Raw genomic sequence first — 14,312 nt, 5'->3', positions numbered from 1 at the left:
TTTTCAGTGTATAAAGTATAATATTGTTGAAACATCTCATACGTCTTTAGTATAGAATTAGGGTCTTTCTCAATACCATCGTTTTTAATACAGTCAATTATAAACTTCTTAATATGAGAAACAATTTCATTCACTTTATTAACACACTCTTCAAGTTTACTCATACGTTCGTCAATACACTGTGAGACAATTTTTAACCCGTCAAAAGTGACTTGCTGCATGCATATCGATGGTTGATGATAAGCTGTTTTTTGTTTCTTTGCTCGTGGTGGTTGATGACGTAGATTCTCACCATCAGTAACAGTAGCAGCAGCAGCACCACCACCACCACCAGTGTAGTCATTGAAATGGGAAGCACTAACTGTATGCAGTACATCATCGTTTTCTTCGTCAATCAAAAGATTTGGAAAGATGGATGTTCCGACAGGTCTTTCTTCAAAATGGATTTGGTATTGTATGAAGAAGTAAACATCAGATCATGATTTTCCATGTACACCTTCGTTGGTCGAGCGTATTCACTTTGGAATCTGTACGCATCTTGGAAATAGCAATTTATAAGATCAAAGTAATTCTTGAAGACCTTCCAGCCAGATGCATCAAATTTGACGGATTTAAAACATGTTGTAGACGTTGAGAGTTTCACCACTGGTCGATAGCTTCCCTGGTAACTTTCTAAGCCAAGAGTAACGCGTTTCGAGTTTGACTTATTAATGGCGTAGGACGTGGAGAGCAGCATATTTAGCAGAACGTTCTGCACACGAGATGGAGCACTGACACTTGATTGGGCCATGGTACGAAAAACAAGAGCCACAATATACAGAGTTACACTTAGCAAACGATCTCTCAAACTTTCACGAAAGAACTGATGGAGCTCCTCACTCTTCAAGCTCTTTTATATATTTTACCCCCCACTACCTCAAAGTAAAATGATCGAATGCAGTGGGGAGAGATTTTCTGCGCGTGTATTCTCAGAACTTCACAAAGGAAATATCATATTCGTTAACCGTCAAAGGCTACGGTTACATTTCTCCGAGTTTTTAAGAACAGGATGTTTACTCTACTACTACTACAACCGTCAGTTTTATCAGCTTCTCTTTCTCTTACAGATAAAGATTGAAATGAAATATAAAACTAAACAGTAAATATCACCGGATGTATTATAACCGTTAATAAATGCCTATGTATATATACTTAGAACTATACAGCGAGGTGTGATGCAACAGGAAAAAATATATCATAGTACTACAGTATGGAATTAAAGGAATGAGTAAGGCTCTATAAATGAAAACATTTTTTATATTATGAAAGATTACACTTTATCCATATTTTTTACTACATGATATCTGACAATTATTATTATTACTTTACATACATTCTCGAAGTACATGTTTGATTACAAAATCCTGAGCCGCGCGAGGCTTCACTTCCAAACCTCCTAACATCTTTCGAGCGTACACGATGATTATTATTTCGTAACAGCTTTTTATAGAACGATACAACTACGGCATCATTTTTTCGTGAATCTCGCGAGAACTTATGACAAAACGCGCGTAAGTTAGGTAGCCTAACCATATGGTAAAGGAACATAACACAATACTGGCCACACACCTGTGAATCAAAACTTTGCAACTTTTTTTTATTCCACTGATACCGCTTGCAATTTCTTTTGAGTCGTTTAAGATGATATTGGGACATTGGTGGTAGTCCGTAACTGTCAAAGTATGTTCCATAACCGTTTGAGTCTATGTAAATAGCAATCCAATGTGTTCCTTTCTTCGTGTGATCATCTGTATTAGCTATGATGGCCGCGGGGTATTCCAAAACGTTTGGAATTCTATCCGCAGCATACACGCCAACTGTCTTGACGGTTAACGGGTCAAGAGCTTTTAGTAATTCTTGTGTATTCATTCTATTATTAATATTATTATTTCAGCAATGATCGACTACGTCCTCTTCGTGTGTCGCGTAAATAGACGAAGAAGTAGCTGTACGTACCCGCGAGTTTAGTTTGCAGTACAATGCATCACTCAATTTCTGTGCAGAATCTTGCGTTATACCTTCAGCTATAGAGTGTAACCACTTTCGTAGCACATATGCATGATTGAGAGCACAATCGCGACTGGAGTTTATACCTTGAATGCCATGATTTAAACACATGAAGTTACCTGAATAATTTATTTTCAATTCGTCAAAATTCGGGGCATACATTTCTTTAACGTTCACAACTTCTCGACACATTACAGTCTTCAGGAATCTCCAATTGTCATGGCCGCGTGTAAAAATACGTATAGCCACTTTGGCTATTTGTTGTAAATGATACTGTAGTTGTTCAATGGTGATGTCACCTTCATGCCAACGAATTCCATGAAAATGATTAGAGATGTAGTCGTTAGTTCTTTTAAGTCCAGTTGCAAGTTCTTCAAATCTATGGGGTTCCTTAACTATCCAATGTTGGACGATTCTGTGCTCTAAACCAAGTACACCAACTTCTTTAGGTGTAAACTTGTTGTTACGGTCTCTCAAACCCTGAATATTGATAACGTAATCCATGATACTATAAAAAATTCACACAGTCGATCCAAACTCGCTCACTTCTCAAACGTCACTGAGAGTATGACGTTTAGCTTTTTTGCTCATCTATAGCATAGAGGCGCTGCTGTTGCTTCTTTCCCCATCCCTCTTCTCCTTCTCCACCTTCTCCTCTTACTTTTCCATCGCTTTAACGGTATTATGCATTAAAATCCGTTATTATTTGCCTACTCGAATCTATTTCCAAGACATTGTCGTATTCGGCGTAAATTATACAATTGATTGTAGATTCAAGTGCTCTTTCAAATTTTACCTCTACACGAACACTGCCGTTCTTGATTAAATTCCAATGAGAAACTAAATTTGCTGATAAATCAGGCGTTAGATCAAAAGCAAATAATGTATACCCTTCATCGTAGTCCGATCGTGAGATAATTAATGCTTCGTTTAGAAAATGAATTCCAGTCCCAGAATATAGTGTATGAAACGAGTCGATAAATAATTGACTTTCACCCGTAAATCGAGGCTGCAATGGTTTGCTGGGAATCTGGACACCATCCACATAAAGAGAAATATAGTTTATATTAAAATGTTGGAAATTAAATGGATTAAACTTTCTATTTCCATTGAATGCCTTGTTATCCACAAATCCAATGATTATTCTTTTGGGTATTTGACCGAGAATAACGTTGTCCAGTATCGCCAAGAATACCTCTATGCATTGTAAATGCCTTCACCTCCACACGATTGATTGGGTATTTAGCAGTGGCTTTTGTAAGTGCATTAGCATGAGCTAGTATAACACCTGGACTTATTTTAACTCGACGCACAATCAGTGAAGCTTCCTTAATGCGTATAGTAAATTTATCATCATCTGTAAAATCCATCAAACAAAAAGCATCCTTACTCCTAACCAATCGTAATCGCAGTTCAACACCATTTAACAGAAATTTATTTTGATTAAAAACATCGCAATGCAAATAACCGAGTAAATCGACAGTTTTACCATTCTGGGTAAAATACTGACGGTTACACTGACCAATATTTGCATTTACATCAGTACGCTTGGTATTGGGAGGCGCTGCCCATTTTCCAGGGGTATCCGCATACCAGAGTCCACTCGTGAGATGTGATTCCATACTACTCTTTGAATAATTTAACAGTGTTTCGATGTAAGCTCGGTAAGGATAAGCATTGTTTGGTGGTGAAACCAATTTTTGATTAAAGAAAACGCCTATTTGGTTAAATAGCGAATGTAACGTGTTATTTATTGCTGCTACCTTCGGATACTCTGTAGCTTTAGCTGCTTCTATTATTTCAACATTTGGCTCTATCTGCATACGAATGCTTAGCATTGTGTGTGCAAGATCGAGATAATCACTACCTGCTGGAACGACGAATTCCAACGGTCCATCGTCTGTTAGCGAAGAAACTGGTTTATAATGTATAAATTGAGAGCTTTCCACCGAAGTCTGTGTAGGTGGTAATGTAAATAAATCTAATTCTGATTTCATGCATTTGCATGAGTTTGAGTGTAGAAAATCCATATTAAATAATCGCATCACATCCAAAAATATCGCTCACACTGCGTTGGATTCTCTTCTCCCTTGGCTTATTCTTATCCGCTTTCTTTTTCGTAGATTTGCGAACACTGACACGGCTCTTCTTCTTCTTCTTCTTTACACGGCCACTTTTACTGCTGATACGTACAGCTGAACTGTTCTTGGACGATTGACGCTTCCGCTTTTTAGCGCGTATCTTATATCCTGATCCCTTCATCATAGCGGCAATTTTATCAGCGGCTTTATGCTTAAGATTTTTACCGGACTCACGCATGCGCATATTTACAGCTTGTTTAAAATTGCTTCCGTGATTTCCCACATCATCTAGTACATGCATTCCTGCTCTGATAGCTTCTTTTCCAGCGGCTTTAGCACCACTCGTAATGTAAGGTAAAACTCTTAGAAATTATCCACTCAAAAAGCTGCCGATTCCACCATGACCTCGCTGATAAGTTGAACCTGCAAACACTCGACGTACTTCTCCTCCACCATCACCACCACCGATTTAATCGGCATAGTATTCTGCGTAGTAAGCCATTTTTTTTCTCAGAGAATGCGCTTGAAATGTAGTGTTACTGTCAACGTCCCGTACTCGAATGGTATATGATTCTCATTTTCATCTCTTATATCTATTATTATATTCTGAAATGTGTTATTTAACAAAGGTAGATAAATTCCCGGTGCAAATTGTTTGACCACTCTCGCACCAAATTTATATTTTGAATTATCGAGTGTTACTATGCGCAAAAGGGATGCTTGAACGTCACCAACTATGTACGGAATACAAATATCTGAGTAAACGAAAAATTGATCAGCTATCGCTCTTGCCAAACAACCAGGTCTGTTTCCTACCAATGTTGCATTTTTTTTCGACTCTACAGATGGAATCATGGGTATAAATTCCTGATTTCTATATTTTTCATTCTCAAAGCCAAATATTCGTTTGACCTTTTCGCTCAAGCTGAAAAAATGAGTTTCCTTACATTCACACTTTTTATGTAAATTGTAATAACCACTTTTTTTCTTTGCCTGTTCAATACGTAAGTGAGATTCAGGTATATTGTTTATAGCTTCTGTGAGATTGTTGAGATTCTCGTAAACACCTGGTGGAAATATGGCATCGTTGTTAGTCGTTTGTCCAATCCGGTAAATATTCAGATATGTCTCTCTTTCTTGCAACTGCTATTCTACGTGCGTTAACAAACTTTATATTACATTCGTGTTTCTGAATATGCATCATCGTGCATGGTATGCTGATTTCCATGAGAGCAACACTCCACTTACCATGCAGACGTACTTCGTGCGATAAGTGCGTGGTGAAGCAAGATATTGTATTTTCAGAAAAATATTTCATACTACTGTTACTCGGTAATATCAAATAAAATTCGTCCTCATCCATGTTTAAAGTGTAACGATTTCGCTTGCTTTAATCCACGAATTACATTTATCAGGATAGCCAAGCCACTTTACAAAAACTTCTTTTTTAACACCACGTCCCCTACTCTTGATCACACGTTCCACTTTGAATTCCTTATTTTGTGACAAACGATCATCGCCAACTCGAGCTAGTTCTTCGGGATAAAAAAATCCGTCGATTATTTCACCTTCTAAATCAGTCAATTCATAGGTGAAGAGATTTTGACGACGTGAGACACGGGTAATCTTAAAGATCTCTTCACTGTAATTCTTTTCGTAACCTTTATCGAAGGTGCCTTTCAACCGACTGATGCGAACATGATCACCCACGCTGTATATATGTGCTCTAGACTTTTTTCTCTGACTAAGAGCTCTTTTTTCTAAATTTTTTCTTGCCACAACTGCATTACGAATATTTACAACTGCCGGAACCATTTTAGTACCACTATGCATAGTGTGATTATACGCGTAAACGATATTTTCAATAACATCGATATACCTATGAGTATTTTTGTGAGTAAACTATCGGAACATACGTTCTTTGAGCGTGCGATTTAGACGCTCGACGACGGCTGCTTTAACATCGGGATTACATGCTACTCGAAAATTAATCTTGTGTTGTTTTATATAATTTTGAAAATCTGATCCGACAAACTCTTTGTCTCGATCAGTTTGTATAAGAATTGGGCGTCGCCCATCGGCTCTTTTTAAGATTTTGTCGAAAGCAGCTACAACACTTTTTGTACTTTTGTCACGTAAAGCCTCGACCCAAGCATATTTACTGAGAACATCTATGACTACAAGTAAATACGCAAAATTATCGTTATACGTTTTGAGAAATTGCATGTCACACAAATCCATTTCCCAACAATCATCCACATTAGTGACATTGTACATCAATCTAGGAAATTTTCGTCTAATAGGTTTGTGTAGTGTGTATGCATCTTGATTACTTAACCACTCATTAATCTCGCTTTTCTTCTTCTTATTTTTACCATTGATTCGTAACAGATTACGTGCACCAGCGTATTCAGTCTCGTGTCTAGTGTCAAAGTATTGATTTTCATAAGACATGTTAAATTTTATAAGCCAGCCACTTGTTGTCTGCTTTTTGCGGTATGGATTTTTTCTTATTCAAACGTGCACTATAGCGTTGTGCGGCCGCGAGTCTAGTACCTTGTTCCAAAGTCTGAACGCTCTCGGAATTATTTCTCTTGGTTGAAGGAATTTTGTTTAATGCACGTTTCAAACTTTCACTAATTTTTATTACCTCTGGATTACTTATTAATTTGGGTGGAGTGTCAGTTGTTGCTATAAAATTAGCTAATTGAAATCTTCCTACAGGTTCTTCAACAGGTCTACTCCGTACCACGTCTTCTAGTAAATCTATAATATTTGAGTGTGGTATAGCTTTATCATCAATGCTAACTGTACCTGAATTATCCCATTTAATACGATGCGATGCTGATTTCCAATGTTGAAGCAATAAACGTGCTTTTCACACATAACCCTTGGAAATGCTTGCAAGTATTGCTTCATCGGACAATGGACTCGATATATCTTCATTTTCATGCTCTACATCAAGTATATTTGCATCTTGTCTGTATCGTTGGCTCTAAAGCATTACTCGACTCTTCTAATATATGTTGTTGTTGTTGTTGTTGATGCTGTTGCTTCGTTACTCTCTCGTATGTTTCCTCTGGTACAATGACCATTTTACGAGCGTGCTCCATATTTTAATTTCCAGAGACTCCAAATATTTTTGACACAAGTGCACCTATAATTGGTGCAAGTAACATTGGTAAAAAAGCACCACCGTTTTGAATAAGGACGCGTTTCTTTTTTTCCACTCTTTTTCACTGTTATTACTACTGGATTTATTTAATAATTTTCTCAAGACACTTTTATGTTTTTTTAATTTTGACTTGTGTGAGTTTTTTGTTTTAACGACTCCACGCAATACATTTAACACGCACTCGCATATGCTTTTAATGAGTTTTTTATCAGCTACACGTAACAGTGCTAAGCGCTGTTGACTATCTGCATGACAAAGAGCATTCAATACTGCAACACACTTTTTTGTAAAATGCTTTGGTAGGCATCCACACCTTGTATCTTCTTCTTCTTCTTCAGTAACAGCAGCAGCACCACCACCACCTTCACGCTGTCTTCTACGCTGTCTACGACTATCGGTTCTCGCAGACGCTCCTCTCCCTGCCATTGTTTCAATCAGACTGAAGCTTTAATCATAGAATCCTCTACTTTTATCGGAATTTCTTATTCTTCTTCGGTACATATGCGTAACTCAATTTATCATCGGGAAAAACAGAGGTACGGAAACGAAATTCATCCTCGGTCGACTGTTTCAAATCCAACAAAAGATAGCCATGAGAAGTTGACGTATTATCGAGATAAGCTTCTTGTAAAAATTTTGGGTCTTCGGGATAGACTTGACACGCTAGATATTGTATTTGTGAACGATCACGTGGATTTTTAAAAATAACGAGTTAATTTGCATTTAATGAGATATCGCGTTGACCAGCTCCTTTGTGAAAAAGATTTTGTGTAATAAAAATCACACTTAAATTCTTATGATGACTTCCCTTATGTAAATAAATCGAGAATAATGTTATTCGAAGATTCTCTCATTAAATCATCGATAATTAATAATTTTTTCTTTTCATTGTCTTGAGAATAATCTGAAGGTTGAGGCAATCCCTCGTGAAAATTTTTTTCTACTCTCCCTACTTATGCCTCCTGGAACAAAGTCTGTCTCATACGTAGACTGCCACTCGGCATAATAGAGTAATATCCGATCAAAAGTTACACTGCATATGAGTGGAAGATGTCGAAGAAACCTTTTGACAAAAACTGTTTTACCACATCCCGTGGGTCCGCTAACGATACACGTAAACGGATGTTTGAATCGCATATCCATTTCGCCGAGTACTCACACACACACGCACACACACGCACACACACACTCACTCACTCACTCACACGAGAGATTTTCCTTAAAATAAGCTTACGGCACGCGGACGGTCGGCGGCGGCGGCGGCGGCGGCGCGGCTCGGCACACGTAAAAATAAGCTAATTTTACGTGTGCTGAATCACAAGCTGTTATTACCGCTGTTTAAGCTGATATTCGTGTTGTATTCCAACAAGCTAAATAACACCGCGAGTAAGCTGAATTATGCGTTAAAATGAGCTAAATTTCCATAAGAAGCGTTCTCTTCGATGACAGAAGCTATACTGAGGATATAAAAATGTGTTAGGGATCTTTTAAATGGAAAAATAAGGAAATTATATAAAAATTTGTGTTTATTTTTATTTACAATAAATACATCCAAAAAGTTAATTATTCTTATATCCAAAAGGTAGAGACTTACGTGACGTAAGGTATCGTCGTTTTTTCAATACAACACAACATGTTTTCGATTCTTCACGCGTTACAACTTCATGCATTTTAGTTCTTCTGATAGCTTTGAATTTTAAGCGTATTTTACTACATTCATCATTCATTTTTTCAGATTCGTGATCTTCGTTTGCAAAGGTATCGTTAATCAAATTCTTAATGCTATCAAAATTAATTTTTACACCGTTTGAGAAGTTTAATGAGATACCTTTTACTTTACAACATTCAATTTTATCATCTTTATTGGGTGTTACAGCTGTGTAAGCGTAAAACTTTGGTCCTCCCGAAACAAAATTACTTATATACGTATTCTCACCATAACCACAAAGTTCATCTGTCATATCACCTAGTTTAGAGCCAATAAAAGGTTTATACTCATCCGAAGCATCGTCATGCGAAACAAATATACAAGAATCTGTGTCATAATAAAGAACACGATCACCCAACCTTCTCAAGTAATTATATAGTTCTAAACGTGCTTGAGCAGTGGTGTAAGCCGCAATCACGACATTCGTATGCGGGGCAGGAGTGACAGCCTCATCCTTGTATTGCCAATTCACGTACAGTATCTCATCATTAATTGCTAGTATATCATTAACATCTCTTTCCGGACAAGTAAGAAGTTTTAAAAGAGATTCACGTGATTTTACAACTTCAGTTTGTTTCAAATTACTCCGTTGTCCAAACTTACCCCAAAACGAATTTAAGCAGAGCTTAGCAACAGCTCGTAATCCTGAATTTTTTTCGATATTATTTTTATCCAAAGTTATACCCTCATCGAGTCTATACTGTTCAATGTATTGTAATTTAGTTGCTTCATCAGTACACCATGAGGGCCATCCGCTAGACTCTTGCTTGATTTTTAAGAAAGTATTTACGTATTCAGCAAAAAGACCTCCGCTACCATCAATTTGATTATATTGTGTCATCTCATATTGCCAAATAATATAAATTTTCGTAATACTGTAACCGAGTTCAACAGCTTTACGCAACTCATCAGCAACCCAGGTGCCCGTGAATTCACGCATTTTTGGGTCTTCGTGATTGCAGTCACATTGCTGCATTTCTTCGCAGCATGAGCGGCAAAGAGCAAAAAGAAGACGTCCGTGCATTTTAATTGGTAAGATTGGAATGTGCAGGTCGCGCGGTGGTAAGATACTACATTTAACTAATCCTTCAATATTGTTGAGATTATTGTTATTCCCCTGCGTTAATTCGTTGCAGTCTTCACCAATTAAAATTCGCGGATGTCCTACGGGAAATCGACCTCTTTTACACACGTACGGATAAAGAGAGCATATATCTGTATATTGAATTTTTTCGTTATTTCCGATCGTGTACTCAGTAACTATATTCTCCGTTCTACCTCCAAAAAAAGCATCGCGCGGATTCAACGTTATACGACTCATAAGAGGATGCTGTGTTACATATTCGTAGATTTCGCGATTCTCTGCTTTTATCCGATCAAAAGTACATTCCCATATCTCTCGAACTTCGTAACCCAGGGCTTTTATTTTTTGAGTTTTCCGAAAAGTATTCTCGTACGACTCATCCATAGTTCTGCCGTATGACATTATTTTATCTCGTCGTTTATTAAAGCAAATAGGGCAACCGTGTGTGTAACAGCCTTGATATTCAAAGACAATACCTTTATTTGCATTGTCATTTTCCGGAGGTAAATAGCCATCTACACGAAACCCTTCTGGAAGCATAAATTCACGTGCTCTACCCGCGTGTATGATTTCCCGACCAATCTCACGTTCACACTGTAACAGCCACTGTATTGACTTTTGCGAATGATTATCAGCGCGTCGATATCCACCTGCTGGAATGATACCGATAGTTTATTCGCGTAAGAAAATTTTTTCTATACACAATGAAGCATGCAGAAGCTATGGTCGTTGCCTCTGTAAACGGACAAGTATTCCCGCACTTAATGAAAATTTTGCGAAAAGCCATGCATGCAAGTATTAAAATTTCTACATCCATACGGCAATAATCGAGTATTTCACGTTGGAAAATCAAACTCATAAGTATTTCGGTTCTCCTCATACCATACAATAAACTTTTCCCTCTCAGACGTCGACATGGCATTAGGCGCATAGAACGATGCTTCGGGTAAAGCCCCAACATAATTTTGATTATCTAAAGTATTGAATAGATGAGGAAAATATCCTTTTTTGCTAGCTGGCGGTAGAGAAAAGGTTTGTGGTAAAGCACTTAATTTCATGTGAAAATAGTTTAAGCTATCAATAAATTTTGTTCGCCCGCATTGAAGCATAATTATATTTTGTCCATTCAATATTACGTTTGGTATATTGAGGTATTTTCAACGATTTCTCTCAAAATAAATTGCGCATCAAACCCACGAGAGTTATGAGCAATACAAATTATTTGACCGAAGGTAGTTTTCTCGAGTACTGTCAAACCTATTAATTGTTTAACTGGATCATCGCGAAATATATGCTCTCTTACACTACACGTATGGCATAGTATATTTATATTTTCATCATCCATGCAATCATCGCAAACCTGTTGTACAACACATAGATTTGGAATGTGTATTTTTATCTCTGTATGTTCACGGTAAGCAGAATCTTGACGCGTCTCAAGTCATAAAAAATAAATAAGTTTTTCTTTGGGGATTTACGATTAATCTGTGCGTTAACATTACGTCCAATGGGTTGAATATAACAGAGCTGATTTACATCATGTTTTTCGCGACATAAGTTGCACCAATTGATTCCACACTCGTGCTTGGCTTGTAGATATTAATTCGTTTGCAACACATATTACAAACTTTTACTACATCGCATATTTTTTTATTATTTTTTTTTGTATGACCCATCTATTTTGTGACGGTCGAAATATATTTGTCCGTAAAATTCTCGGTTACATTCTACACACTTTATAATATCTATATTAGAATTACACGTTGGCGCACAAAAACACCTGTCACATTTGGCTGTGCATCTATGCTCATCTACGTATCTATAGCTTTTATTACAATGTTCGCAGAAAAAACGATTGCGTGCAGCACCGGTTAAATTTAATATTGTATCGAAATGACGCCTTCGCGCGTCGTACGTAAAAAGGGCGGTTCTCCACTTCCAAAGATAAACTATCGTATATTACAATAGCGATATTTTTTGCAACATAATACCGCTGATACGTCTCTATTTCTTGTATACCGCACCCGTTTGCAGGAATTACGACGTTTGCATTAATAGTAAGGAGATTTTGCGCGCTCTTTTTGCATACCACGTCTGCTATCTCTGACAATATTCCAAGTATCAATGGCTTCGTTTGAAAAGAATTTTTTATACATTATAAAAGCCTCCCCGACAATTAAGCTCTTGGCAAGCATAAATTATCGTTATTTCTTATAGATACAAACCGATCTCTGAGATAAGCTATCAAACACTCATCCTCTTTCTACTTCCACCTCGGCCACCATTAGGTATATTAACAAGTGTTAATGTTAGAATAAAGCTCTCATCTATTTGAAAATCCTCATTACTCTGAGCTAATCCGCTTATTAAATTCCATAAATCATTGTAAAAAAAAATTATTTACTAATCGTAAAGATAACCCACCCGGGCCTCGTGCAAAATTTAAACTTCTAACGGAGACGCCAATCATGTCGTTTTCATTACATAATGAAATTATATAAGAATAAATATCGCGAATAACTAACTCCAACCAAACTATCGGATTTATAGATCCATCCTTCGGTGGAGATCTTATTTTTAGCACAATACGTCTACCTTCTATTTTATACTTAGATATATAATGCGAATTTTGTTGGAAAATATCAAAACGATTACCAGGAGGCTGGATATCCTCATCCTCTCTTTCCTCATCGACTCCTTGATAATTCATCGTATTATCGCTGTCCTCCTCGCTTCTCTCCTCATTCTCCTCACTGGGCTGATTATCCTCTTGTTCGTAGTCAGACAAATCATCATTATTGCTGCTTGAATTTTCAATTCTTCTTCTTTGTCCTCTACCAACTTGAATAGAAAAATCACTTTCATCGGCCTCGTAATCCTGCGATTCTACAGAAGTATTGGTGTTCGAAGATGATGTAGATAAGGGAAAAATGGTTGTAGAAGAAGAACAAGATGAATCGTCAGAGTGATTATGTTCTGAAAAAATTTATTGAATACAAAATATTTGAATACCCTATTTTACACTTTCTTATTTTTAAATTATTCTTCTGGTGGTCCTGAAAAACTCTGTCCCAGGCGATTAAACACTTCAGGTAAATTTTCAGTGTCTAACAGTATGGAATTTTTATCTTTACAAGCATTGAAAAACCAACGTATTTCTTGTGCTCTTCGAACATACATGATACGCATGATATCTTGTTTCAAAGCCCTGGGGTACTTTGCAAATCCTTCGAGACCACGTCGAATAACTTAAATAATATTTAAAAATAAGAATTTATTTCAAGAAAAATGTATATTTAAATACAGCATAATACTCACGTTCATTAATTTGACGATCTCTTGGATTTCCCTGGTTAAAAAAATGCTCGGTGACCAATCCTCCAGCGCTTCTTCTTGTGTACCGTTTCTTCGGGTTCTACTGGTCGGGCCAAAAAGTCGAGGATTTGTTGCCGTCTTTTGACACATGGATGCTCCGCATACTCAATAATATTCTCGCTTTCATCAGCTGCTCGTTCCATCAAGCGCTGTAGAATATTATTAGCAGCAGCTGTTGGCTCTATACATGTGGCAAGAAGGTGGTCAACATTAACCATGCGCTGAGAATCCCTATTGGCAGGTACATCTTCAGCCTCTTCCGCTCTAGCATCGTGCTCATTCTGCGCTCTCTCTACTGCTTCATCTTCCTCCTCCTCCTCCTCCATCGCCTCATTCACCTGAAGACGCACCGCTGCAGGCGCCGCAGCCACCGCTGCTGCTGCTTCTCTCCTTACGGCTTCGCTCTCCTCCGCCCGCAACTCCTCTCCGTGTGCATCGGCAGCGCTCACCCCCACCATTTCAGCCGGTACAAACTGTACATCGGCTACAGCATTCAGCGCTTGCGCTGCATCCTCCTCTTCCGTCTCACTTGCCTCTCTTTCTTCCTCCTCCCCTCCTCCTCCTCCTCCTCCTCCTCCTCACCTTCATCCGATGACGTAGGTTCAACATATTCACTTGATGTGTATTCTGTAATATTATCATCATCTTCATCAGAGGTTATGTCGGCTAACAAATTTTCTAACGCTGAAATGTAAAACAATTTTATGTTAAAAATACAGAGCTTACTTTTTATAATAAACGTTATATGTATTCGAAGGTAGTGATGCATACAACACATGAATATTAAAATCTCTTTGATGTCGAATGAATTAAAACAAAATATTAACCGATATTTGATTACAC

General features: G+C 37.5%; 1 protein-coding gene across 2 annotated transcripts; it reads right to left on the bottom strand.

The window, feature by feature from the left end:
* Window positions 1-12,837: 12,837 nt before the first annotated feature.
* LOC116738628 lies at window positions 12,838-14,015 on the bottom strand. 2 transcript variants are annotated; one of them, XM_032601356.1, is made up of 2 exons: window positions 13,413-14,015; window positions 12,838-13,070 (listed from the first exon to the last, which is right to left on the bottom strand). In XM_032601356.1, exon 1 carries the CDS (start codon window positions 13,925-13,927, stop codon window positions 13,448-13,450), a length of 480 nt encoding a protein of 159 aa, XP_032457247.1. In that variant the 5' UTR covers window positions 13,928-14,015; the 3' UTR covers window positions 12,838-13,070; window positions 13,413-13,447. The 2 variants fall into 2 exon arrangements, with proteins under 2 accessions (XP_032457247.1, XP_032457248.1); XM_032601357.1 differs by having other exon boundaries at window positions 13,061-13,342.
* Window positions 14,016-14,312: the final 297 nt, after the last annotated feature.

Source organism: Nasonia vitripennis (genome assembly GCF_009193385.2).
Source record: "Nasonia vitripennis strain AsymCx chromosome 1 unlocalized genomic scaffold, Nvit_psr_1.1 chr1_random0007, whole genome shotgun sequence".
Classification (NCBI taxonomy): Eukaryota; Metazoa; Arthropoda; class Insecta; order Hymenoptera; family Pteromalidae; genus Nasonia; species Nasonia vitripennis.
This window is presented reverse-complemented; position numbering and strand designations above follow the sequence as displayed.

Coding starts and splice junctions, on each gene's coding strand:
- LOC116738628 (XM_032601356.1), bottom strand. CDS start 13,927: ATGGTGGGGGTGAGCGCTGCCGATGCACACGGAGAGGAGTTGCGGGCG.